General features: G+C 37.3%; 1 protein-coding gene across 4 annotated transcripts in view; it reads left to right on the top strand.

Moving 5' to 3' along the window:
• The first annotated feature begins 1,506 nt into the window (after positions 1-1,506).
• The window catches only part of LOC125257441 (ankyrin repeat and fibronectin type-III domain-containing protein 1), a 94,522-nt gene continuing 83,077 nt past the window's right edge, over positions 1,507-12,951 (top strand). The window contains exons 1-2 of one of the 4 annotated variants that reach the window (XM_048173792.1): positions 1,507-1,867; positions 6,594-6,658. In XM_048173792.1, coding sequence (XP_048029749.1) covers positions 6,606-6,658 — 53 coding nt within the window. In that variant the 5' untranslated portion in view covers positions 1,507-1,867; positions 6,594-6,605. Of the gene's footprint in view, positions 1,868-3,390; positions 3,543-6,593; positions 6,659-12,951 lie in introns of those variants that run through there. The other 3 variants (XM_048173790.1, XM_048173791.1, XM_048173793.1) reach the window with 3 other exon arrangements.

The raw sequence follows: 12,951 nt of genomic DNA, 5'->3' as shown, positions 1-12,951 counted from the left end.
GACTTTGTACTAATCCAGATCTTGGCGGCGTGGGAAAAAAAAGAAAATCCTACAACCTTCATACACAGTTTCAGTGGCATTTCTCATGTATTCATAATCACAATCAAATTTCTTTTCAGTCTGTTGCTATAGCAGCATGTGAACTGATTTAATCCTGGTAATTCCGTGTCACCCGGTGCAATTGAACTTGTATGGAATATCACATGTGCCAGGATATATTACATATCCCAGGATTTCTCTAGTTTGGGTTTGTCCCCCCAGACTTATTCATTTAAAACAATCATTAGTTAAAAATTTTAAAATCTAGAAAAGTCTGTTTTGCACCTAAAACAACATTTAATGCAAAAACTTTGTAAAAGGTTACCGTAGTGTTGAAATTTCGATGTTAATTCACCCATGAAAGTCATATTATCAATTATAATTTCTACATTTTGTATATATATATATATATATATATATATATATATATATATATATATATATATTTTTATATTTTTTTTCACAAATAATCACTACTGCTTACCAAATAGTTTAGATAATGTTTTACATAAAACTTTATAGGCCTATTTCTGATTAAATAGGGTGAATTCAGGGTGATTGGGACACTTTTGCCATTGAAATGACTTGGAAAAAGTGTCCCAATCAACCTGAATTCACCCTATTTATGTAGGCTATGTAAAAATGTATTTATTTACTTATTTATTTATATTATATCCAGGACAAGTAACTTAAAAAACGTTTAATTTTTCAAGAATTAATCCAGTCAAAAGTGCATTTAATTGAATAATTAGCCATATTGGACATAATCTGTCATCAAATAACCTGTCATCAAATTATAATAATTAAAACCACTCCCTATTTCCCTGTTCTCTAACTCGTTTGAACGTGTCACATCAAATTAAAATGAACAAGACATGACAAAAATCTAATTTTACTCTCGGAAAGATGCGTGAATGAGACACACACACGGCTAGGAAAGTTTTAAAAACCACAGAAATAAAATAAGCGGCTAGAACGGAAGTTAGCAATGAGACGCATCGTGGGCGGGGCTTAATGGACCGAGTTTGTTTGTATTGGTCAGATACGATCGGTCTATATTAATTCTCTTTGTGTATTTTCTATTTAATTCAAGTCTATTAAAGCTGTTATTTTCTATTTTTGTTGATATAATAACACATAAATTCTAATACCTACAGAATATATGAAACATTGCCGAATATAATGAACATTTAATATTAATACACAAATAAAAGTACATTTAAGAAGCATATCTAATTTGTATTTATAATATAAAATTATGTATTTTAATATAAAAGTGTATTTATGAAGAAGCGAGGCTACAGCGTTGTCACGTGGTACCTATTACTTTTCTCAGCGCGGGACAGAATCAACTAGATTTGTTTCGAATTTCTTCATAGAAATTACAGCATAAGATATTCATTTATGTGCTATATATGAATCTTTGGAATAATAACATTTAAACCATTATACTTTGTAGTGTGTAAATCTCTCAATAAGGCAAAAAACATCTCGAAATTTCCCTGAGGCTCAGTAGAAGACATCGGTTGATGAGCGGCCGCGCGCCCCCTGGAGGAAGAGCGGTTAGAGGCTCAAAGGAAACGGTTATTATTAGTAACATTTGATGCCCAAAATGTAGCCTCAGTAGGCAGTTCACTGTTTAGAGAAACAGGCAACAAGTGAGTGGACAGTAGGATCTTGGTGAGGCCGGTGCTTTATGTTTTCATCGATGGAATCAGAAGAGATTCAGAGAGAGGAATATCAGTCCTGAAACACTGGAGGAGTTCAAAACTTTCGCACTTTGAGGCGTTTGGAGTTTGAGAAACTCAACGACCTCTTTGTGTTGAAGGTAAGCGTGTGTTTATCCGACATCCATTTAACTGACTGTGTTTGATGTTATCAGCAGTGTGATTTTTGTTAGCAAACTGAAGCTGGTTTAGTAAATATATTCGCGTTTGTTTTTGCGAGATTTTTGCTTTGCGCGCTCATGTTCAGCGGTTGTCATGGCGATCAGATGTCGCTTTGAGTTTACAAACTATCACAGTTACAGACACACACCAACACAAATACAGTTGCTTTGTGAAGAAACCTGTTTTTAAGGTTTTTAAGGATTTTTTTTTTGATAATTCTGCCGAGTTTTGTGTTTTTATGTCAGTAAGAATGTTTATGTGTGTGTGTGTGTGTGTGTTATATTCGTATAAAAAATACTTTTACCAAAATATTTAAAACAAATTACATAAACAAAACTGCATATATATATATATATATATATATATATATATATATATATATATATATATATATGCATATGCCTTTTCATAAAAGGCCAAAATATGTTATTTAAAAAAAAATACTTGATGATCTCTCTGTGATGTCATACTGTATAACATTTAAAAAAATTTTTGTCACATGACATCAGAAGGGCTGCCTGTATTTTTATGGCATCACACATTGAACATGATTTGGTGCATAAAAGTTTTTCTAGTTATGATTAATAATCTTTAAACAGACTTGCTCTTTTGTTGTTGTTTTTTTTATTATAAAAAAACAACAATAATAAAAGTTATGTCCAAGTAACATTTTTTTCAAGAATTTCAGTGACAGTTTTTCATTCAAAATCCTCATACAGTTTATGTGCCACCTATTTTAATTGTGAAGAAAAATGATACATTTCAAAATGACTTTTAATTTAGAAATCGAAAACATGCTCATCATATTGAAGTAATTTTTTTCCTTGCCGGTGTACTTCATTTTCAACTTCTTTATTGTATTTAGGACAATAACATGATCAAATAAAGAGCAAAAAAAATTGTATTCAAGCCATTGTCTGTATAAATAAAGAACTTAATTGATCTGCACAATACAATGTGCGTCACATCATTGACCCGCATGTAAAAACAAACAACAGTTCATAGAAGTCAAAAATCATAAAAGTGTATGATGTTTCTATTTAGCCAAGTAAACGTGTGTGTGTGTGTGTGTGTGTGTGTGTGTGTGCATGCGTGTGTGTGTGCGCGTGTGTGTGTGCATGCGTGTGTGTGTGCATGCGTGTGTGTGTGCGCAGGTTGAGAGTTTGAGGAAGTTAGATGGTAAGGTGTGTCCTGCATACAGCAGGGTCAGGAAAAGGATGCTTACACACACACACACACACACACACACACACACACACACACACACACACACACACACACACACACACACACACACACACACACACTCCATTATAGCCCATAGTGACTAAAGGAAAGGGCTGCTATTGTTGCGTGTTGAGTTGAGTTGAACTGATGGATCACAAAGTGTGTGTGTTTGTGAGTGGGAGACGTTGGATTCAGATGCATTTGTCCAGTTCCACAGGAAATGAGCTGATATGAAGTGTGTCATTTCCTCCATTTATTCCGTTCAGCTCGTGAATCATTACATGGATGGTGAAGTCGACCCTTTTATTTCTAGCTGACATTCAGAGAAGTGAGTCAGAGGCGCGGGGAAAGTGAGCGTTGAGGGAGGCAGTGATGATGAGCCGTCAGGTGGGTGACTCATGGGAATTGCATTATCCAGTAAATATCAGCGGAAGGTTAACGCGGGTGATCGTTTGAATGAGAGATTTGTAAAGCATATGATGATGAACTTTCAGTCATGCCAAGAGCATCTGCACACGTCGAGCTGCGACTCTGTTTGAACTTGTAGAGACGCTGGAATACGACTGTTTTCTGCTTACTTTACACACACACACACACACACACACACACACACACACACACACACACACACACACACACACACGATGATGCAACATCCAGGATGTAAGGATGTTTCCTACAAGAAAAGCATGCATGAAAATACAAATCTGTTTCCTGTACTAAAGGTTCATGCATTTAAATTCATCTTATTTCCCAGATGACACTGTCCATTCTGTCATTGTTTTGTGTTGAGCGACAGTTGTGGCCAAAAGTGATGTCCGGCCTATGAAAATTGACATCTTCACCCTTTATTTAAATATTATTAAGAACTTGGATATTGCGTAGTAGCTGTGTCATTTGTTAGGGGCCAAGCATCAAAGATGGGATGGCACCTATTGTATCCACTGGCATTCTTCTTCTTCCGCTCTGGGAGTCTATGGCAGCCCATAGAACCGCTTGCGGGAAAGTTATGTAATTTGGCACAATGATAGAAGACAGTCCCATCATTTGGTGTTTCTAGATCAAACTCTCTAGCGCAACCACTTGTTCAAAGTTTCAATCATGTTTACGCTAATTACTTTTGAACCAAAATTGTTTTTTCTTCTGATTCCTTGGCTCAATACAATTCAGTTGCACCCTTTGACGTCATGTTACTTTTCCTGCCAAATTTTCCTGCCAAAAAAAAATGCTTTTTCGACCAACTCCTAGATGGACGGTTGCTCAAATTTTCATGAAAATCAAATCAGATCATCTTATGAATCTTATCAAAAGCTTTTTGATAAACTCAACCATTCTCGAATAATGGGCGAACAAATTAGAAGAAGAGCATCACATCCATGACCTGAGGCTACATGCTGTGTTTCAGCACAGCGCCACCTACTGGTCCGGAACCAGCAAAAATACTTCTGAACGGTTTGGCCAAAAATGATAAAACTGGTCTTGTTAGATTCAGGGCAGCATGCCGAGGTGAATGATATCCAATTTTACCATATCGGTCATTTTGGGCGTCGGGACATTTTGCATTTTGTAGCAAAATGCTGTAATTTTTTTGAATGCATTAGCGTATCATTATGAAACTCGTATGGGTCATCAGCACGATGCATTGAAGGAGCCTGAGAAGTTTCGAGACAGTGCCACCTAGTGATGAAATCAAATATTCATATGCTTATAAGGTGTGTTAAGAGCGACTGAATCTGCTCGGAAGAACGTCGTAGGCACCCCGATCGTGAATCGTAAATATTCAACATGTTAAATCGGGGCGCCTACGATCAGAAATCCTGATGTGTGGGGGGAACCCCGAGAACAAACACACGCACACTCTGGAGATTATCACGTGAAATGAAACAGATCAGAAGGCGAGTTGACAGAAGACTGAGGCATAACAAACAGAGTCATGGTGCAGCACAAAGTTAAATGGATTTGGACAGCAGAGATGGAGGATCAGCTTGTCGAGTGTTTATACAACGTGTCCTGTAAAACATACCAAAATCATTCAACGCAATTTCTTCCTGCCCATCGTCCACCATGTTTATTCTGAAGTCTCGAGAGATTTTGCGAGATTTCCCGTGTTCACACTCGGGACTCTGGTTGAAAATCTGTTCGTGTGTTGTTGTGTGCACACTACAGGAGCAAAACTGTTAAATCTAGGAATTTTTTTTGTCCTCGTGTTTGTGGTCTCTCACATTTTGAAAATCTTATGTTTTCAAAAATCTTTTAGTGTGTACCCAGCATTATTTTCATCTCCTTAGATTCCTGAATCCTTGCAGAGTCCAATGATACCCAACATGCCAGTTTTTGCCTTATGGTTTGTGCAATGTTGCGATGCGGTGTTAAAACAACGTTCACGAATATCTTCGAAACCGTTTGAGACGAAACCACCATAAGAAATTCGGAAACAAAGGTTGTTGGTTATATGTTAAAGCCCAAATGCCCAAATTTTGATAGTAAGTGGCAAAAAACTGCAGTCAAAGTCATGCATGGGTCATTTTTTTTTATGTACACATACGTGTCTATAACTCCTAAACGAAATGAGAGATTTTCACCAAATTTGACACACTTATTTATGGGCACACTCTGAGGACATAAAAAAGTGGTGGGATTGCGCCTGTTAACTGAACAAAATATTAAATTGCCACTAACTATAATAAAGTATATGAAATAAAATGCTATATTTCACTGATGATTTTACTTCTTGCTTGCTTCTTTGTGCTTGACCCCTTAATGGCTGCTTGCAGCTATATTTTTATTTGTGATAATAATGCAATGAAACATGCCAAATTGTGCAGACATAATTTTTGGCCAGGCTGCCTGTCATACATAGAAATTATGAACAATGTTTGTAATCAGTGTATGCTTTTTTCTGAGAATTTTTTGCTTTTCTATGCGTTCTATAGTAAAATAAAACCTGTAGCTATAGTATACTTTTTTTGCCAAATAATTTTGAAGATAAATACCTTAAGTTTAGTGTTTTGTTCTTCCCTCATGTTTAAAATATTTAAATTATAAAATATTTTCCTCATATTTCAATGGTTTAATCGAACGTAAACAAAACTAAAAACAACTTTGGCCACTTCTGTATATGCTTTTCATATCAGTGTCATGGTAAAGAAATGCACTGCATTGGTATAAAATTGTGAGAGACAATATTTGTGTTTGGAACAGCATTAGAGTCAAAGTCCATTTTTTTTTAGGTGAAATATTACAGTTTAGTTCACTCTTTTTTCCCTATCCAATATAAACAAAAGTCTTACTGTTTATCAGTACAATTGTGTTGTTCAGAAAACCAACTAATTGGTTGCGAACCACGTTTAAAGGTGAAGAGGAACAGCTCTAGTGACGTCTGCTTCCTCTTTATGTGTGAACATGAACAATCAGTCTTTTTATGTCTCTTTCTCTCAGGATGGCTCTGGCATGATGTTTGCAAGCTGTTATGCTGATGCATTCAGCACGGACACACTGATGGAGTAAGTCTTCACGTTTTGCATTTCATTAACACTCGCATCAATATTCATCATGTTTAAAAGCCCTAAAGACAGTCCTTGATATACTGTGCTTTTAGGGAAGCATTCAGACGCCTATAAATCAGCCAATATTTGGCTATGTTAATATTATCAGTTTCAAAATCCACCAAGGCAGTTTGCTTTTAGATATTTTTATGAATATAAATAAAGTAAATATTGTGTAAAATATCAATTGAATTTCAGCATATATGTGGATATCTTTATTGACATGTTATTGGTTTGTATCACATGTCGTCCTTTAGTCACTTCTCTTTCTAGTAACAGTAACAGTAATCAGTTGTGCAACTCTACACTGTTTATTGTAATAGATTACAATGCAATGAATTGATTTTTCTTACTTTCATTCAACACTTAATACCCTAAAAGAGAAAAATGAAAGCATGTTTTTTATTAAAAATGTAAAGCAGTATCAGCTTTGTTGGCATTGTTTTGGGTCAATTTTGAAAGAAAATAATATTAGGGCTTTCTTTGTAGTACGATAAACAATTTATTTTGTGCCATGTTTTGAGATGAAAGTTTTATCTTTATATTTTCTATATTTTCTAACTTTTTTTTTTTTTTTTTTGAAAGAAGTCTCTTATGCTCACCAAACATGCATTTGATGCAGTAAAATATTCTCATAGTATATTCTGTGTGAATATATTTTAAAGTGTAATTTATTCCTGTGATCAAAGCTGAATTTTCAGCATCATTACTCCAGTCTTCAGTGTCACATGATCCTTCAGAAATCATTCTGATATGCTGATTTGCTGCTCAAGAAACATTTCTGATTATTATCATTGTTGAAAACAGTTGTGCTGCTTCATATTTTTGTGGAAACGGAAGCGTTTTTATTCTTTAATGAACAGAAAGTTCAAAAGAACAGCATTTATTTGAAATAGAAATCTTTTGTAAGATTATAAATGTCTTCAGTGTCACTTTTGATCAATTTAATGAATCCTTGCTGAATAAAAAACATCTTATTGACCCCTAAACTCTTGAACAGGAGTGATAATGTATTGCACTTGACCTGTTTTACTTAAATTGAATGATATATATATATATATATATATATATATATATTTTTTTTTTTTTTTTTTTTTTTTTTTTAAATAAAATAAGGCAAAACAATAAGATGTACAGTATAATATCAGTCATTATATTGGTTAATTATCAGGCATAACAAGAACATAATTTTTGCCCATTGGTATCTGCCAAAATGTACTCTGCATCCATAAAAAACTGAATTTACACTGGCTTCTCTGATTTATATAAATATTCAGACCCTTTACTGAGATGCCAAATTAAGCTTGAATTGATTGACGCAATAACGATGAGCAGTGCTGATAAAAATTCTGTTCAACAGGAAGTGCTAAAGTGATGCACGCTCTTCCTGAGGGCATCGCAGTCCCAGACTGTCATCTTAAACTCATTTTAAAGCCCATCACATCTAAAGGGAGACTCTTCTGGCGTCACACTGTGAGGCAGAGTGTTTTGTGAGTGTGGGTGAAAATAGTGACTCTGGCTCCTCCTACCGCTCATTCATCATCGTCCCTCCCACTGTGGCCCATATGTAGATTTAGTAAAGGTGGGTGTGGTCAAGAGAGAGCCTTATTTAAACCTTTAAGTACAATTTAATCATGAGGATCAAGTTTATTTTAGATAAAGTAAGTGAAGTAATACAGAGTAGTCAGACATCCTCATTTGACGTAGAGTGTTATGCATACTGTGTCACAGCGAAGTACACATTTTTTGGACACAGGGGAGATGTGCCTGGGGCGTACTGCTTTATTAAATCCACACTGACGTGATCTGTGCTGGTTTTGGTTCTGCTAGTGCGTAGTGAGTAGTCCTCAGGGACAGATAGACATGACAAACCACCACCAGAACCATCAGTATCAATGATCTGTGATTTAAAAACACCCTCGTCGCTTGCTCGCTCGGTGTGTGCGAGAAAGAGAGCTGAAGACACTAGAGGGCTCCAGATTGGCATTTGAGAGCAGTAGCACCAGTGTCACTAAGACCCTGTTTACACCTGGTATTAAGATCCGTTTTGGTCGATTGGATCACAAGAAGATGAGGGAGACACATTCCCGTTTACACCTGGTGTTTTAATCCGTCTCTGTTGTCCACTTTCAACCACTTTCTTCGAGAGGAAGGTGTAAATGTATGGGTTTTTTTCAGATTTTTCCATCTAATGGACAAAATAAGCTTGCACAGTTTACATATGAACACACGGAGACGAAGGAAAACAGAGAGCAGCAGCTTTAATTTCTGCTCTGACAGTCGCAGTGTGTGTGTTAGAAACCAGGAATGGTGAGAGAACATTGTGCTTGGTACATTTTTCATCTTCAAACCAAACATGGGCCTTCAGTCGACAAAGTTTAAATCTCATCTGGCTAGCGCGCTTCCCATAATGTTTACGCATTAGGTCAGTAGGTGGTCTTTAGTGGCTGTTCGAACACATTCGATCACATGAGCATTTACACTATGGAAGCAATCCAGTTGAATGCATTTTTGACTACCTCTGGAAGCTGATGAAAGTGTATAAGCTCAAAACGTTTTACACCCTGTTTGCACCTGTATGTAGCGTCGTCCACTTGTGATCCGAATGACCAAAATACATCTTAATACCAGGTGAAAACAGGGCCTAAGTTCTACAGATGGAGGCATCAGCACCTGATTTGGTAGCGATTTTAATCGTAAAGGTAATTTAATCATAAAATGACTATTGTTTTTGCATTAATAAGTGCAGTAACTAATATTATTACATGTTTATTTCTTGGAAATGCACATTTGATAGTAAAGCAGCAAGCTTGAGTTGAGATGGAGATAAAACTAACTTTTATTAACAACAGTAACATGTAGGGCTGGGCAATATATCGCATGCGATTCTCACGCGCATTTCGTCAGTAAAGCCGGTTCCCTGATTACCGCTAAATCGCCATCACCTGCTTTCAAATGGAGCGGCATTTAATAGACAGAACCGTAGTTCACTGACAAGCTATGCAATATCGCGTTCATTATTGCAGATGAATCGCCTTCGATAATGAACTCGATATTGCGTAGCTTGTCAGTGATCTACGGCTCTGTTTATTAAAATGCCGCTCTATTTGAAAGCAGGTGATGGCGATTTAGTGGTAATCAGGGAACCGGCTTTACTGACGAAATGCGCGTGACAATCGCATGCGATATATCGCCCAGCCCTAGTAACATGTAAAAACCTATTTTTTTATTTTTGGTCGTCACATTAAAAAAACACATTAAAATTGGATTGAAAGTGCTGGAAAAAGTGTGAAGCGCTTGAAAGTCCTTAAAAAGTGCTTGAATTTCACTCTTAAAAGGTTGTACAGCCCTGAAATGAATAATGTAAAAACATTCAACCATTTCTACCATAATACCATGGTTACAGTTAGCATTTCTACATTAAATCCATGGTGAATGTTGGTGATTTGTGGACTGAAAAGCCTTCTTTACTTGTTTGTTTATGGCACAATGCTTCTCTTGGTTTCCATGTTTGATCTGATATGGTTTATAACATAATTCTGCACTGAGTTTGAATGCTTCTCACTAGATCTCGCAGTAATGTTATCAATATCAACTGATATACTATCCATGCTGTGCATCTCAAACAAGAAGCTTGATTTCTTTCTGCTTTTATTTCGTTTGCCGTTTGATGTTTTTCATATGCAACAGACTTGGCAGCTCGGAGCTTGTTTTTGCAGATTGAACATACTGAATCATAATTAAAATGTCTGAGAAGTGACGTGATGTTATCTGTTGAATGTCGGCGTTGGTCTGCCTCTGTCTGCGCAGTGTGAATTGTCCTTAACTACGACGCGGTTGTTATTACATCTTATATCATCTGAAAACTCTTACACTACCAATGCAATGACTGACGCATTTGTATTAGACTGAAAAGAGCTCCGTTATCAAGCCCCACAGTGGAAAATGAAACCTTATCCGTACTGGCTGGGCTGGATCGGCACGAAAATAATTTTCAAGTGCTTCATTTTGAACAGCTGATTTAATTATTTTATGATATAAGGTTTAAAATGATAAAAATAGTGGTGAAAGTTACCTAAACATTCCCTACATCTCTTATTGGTTGGACTATCATATAAGTCCCTCACCAAACAGTGTCGCTCTGGTCGTGATGCTCAAACATGCATAGTATCAAATGAAAAATCTTTTTCCTCATGCACTGGGTTGAGTGTTTAATATAAGAGAGTAAGGAAACACATGTTTAGAGTAGTGACTTATCACAGCTGTGACCTGAAACTGTATTGATTGGAGAAGTCAGGTTATGACACATGTGCTATTTTTGATGTTTCTCTCAAAGGCAGCGGATATCATGATCATCGTCTCCATTGTTGTTACCAGCATGGGGTTTTTCAACCCTAGATGTATGATGCCCTTGTCTGTGATGTTCACATATCCCTATTGTGCGCTAATGCGCATGAATGCAAATCTTCACCAAACCCTTCAAATATTCACAATATTGTCACAATTTTTACAAAAATATTTTCTGTCATCACCCTTGCAATTTAAAAGAAATTCGTGAGTCATATGTTTGGAGTGAAATGAGGGTGAGCAAATAATGACAGAATTATCTATCTATTCAAATGACCTAACATTTTTGCACTGAACCTGTAGCAAAATAAAAAAGTTTAATATGTAAGAGTCTTGCAATGAAACCACATAGACTTGAAGTCCAAAATGCTTTGCTTTAATAAACGAGAAGTGTGGGAGTGTTTGATACTTGAATGTGGCTCCCTTGATTAACTTGACCTGTATTGTAGGCTATAATCTGTTACATCCGTCCCCACCATGTTCAGCTTCTAGCAAGAGAGAAAAACTGCAGACGGCAGCAGAAGCAGGATGCAGCAGGGAGGGAAATATGTTTGGATGAAGTTACATTCTAGGACACAATTCATTCACAAAGAGAGCAGTGGACACAGTCCTGTAAATTTATCATGAATGTGCAATATATATGCGGATAGCTGTGCTCAGTTTTGCTTGCAGCAGGCAAAAAATGTGCCAGCCTGATGATTCCAACTCGGTATATTCATTCAGTTTCAATATCTGGCCAAAAAAAAAGGAAAACGGTGGATGTAGAGAGCAAACAAAGGACAAGCGATGCTCTCCCATTCTCTGCCTGTATTGATTTTGTGAACTCCACTCTCTGAAGTGCAGCCCAAGCTGCTGTCTTTATCAAAGAATGATTCACACACGCACAAACACACACAGAAATGCGTCGTTCTGAATGCAGAACAGTTGGCAAATTCACTGATTCTAACTGTGTCACCTCCTTCTGATTCCTTTTTCATTTTTAGTCATTCATTTTTTTTCCCCCTGCTTTGCTCTAGATCATATTAATTCTTTCAGAGCGCTCGGCACGCATTTGAGAGAGAGAGAGAGCGAGAGCGATAGAGGGAGGTTGAGAGGGAGAGATGCAGGATGCTGATGATGTTGCCGCAGCACTGATGATACTCCGGAGGGAGAATGCTGAAAGACACACTAAACTCGCACGCGTCCGTCTCATTCTGGGAGAGACCCTGCGCCCGCTGCGCTGCTTTTGAAGGAAGTTATAAGCATTGCTATTTTCAGTGTGAGAGCGAGCGAGGCTCAGGCGGGCACGCAACTGCTGCTGCTCCGCATTCGCCGATGTTTGCAGGGGAATGTGAGAAGAGAAGAGAATGAGTGAATGAATATGATGCTCAAGTAAACAGCAGCTCGTGGAAGATCATCAGAACGCGGACGCACACGCATGCAAGGGACAGAATGGCAAGTTTCGGGAAACTTACGGATTACTTTAACCGTCGCCGTTCCAGAGATGAGCTCATGGCTCGGAGGGATGCCCGTCGCAGCGGCAGTTACTGTTGCACGGTAGCCGAGGCCAGGTACTCTAGAAACGGCGGGATTCTGGGAATTGTGTGTGTGTGTGTGTCCTACCTGAGATTTCCAGACTTTTATTTTGAAGACAGCTGGTCTATTTTGTTAATATTCTAAAAATAATGACATGGCATTAACTCAAAATGAGATGAGCAAATATCAAAATCACCTGTTAATATAGTGGATAATCAAATCTGAACACCTTTAATGCTGTTTTTGTATATTTTGGTTGACAGTGTTTGATGTGTGTAGTGTTTCCTGGAGGGTTCGAGTGCGGTCAGTTCACCTGGACGTCTGGTCAGTGGGCGGACAGAACGGGGCGGGTTGAGAGAAATGAGCAGCCAATGAAATAAGAGAGAACA

The sequence above is a fragment of the Megalobrama amblycephala genome, linkage group LG22 (genome assembly GCF_018812025.1).
Source record: "Megalobrama amblycephala isolate DHTTF-2021 linkage group LG22, ASM1881202v1, whole genome shotgun sequence".
In the NCBI taxonomy this organism is placed as follows: Eukaryota; Metazoa; Chordata; class Actinopteri; order Cypriniformes; family Xenocyprididae; genus Megalobrama; species Megalobrama amblycephala.
The sequence above is the reverse complement of the archived record's forward strand: the minus strand, read 5'-3'. Positions and strand labels throughout refer to the sequence as shown.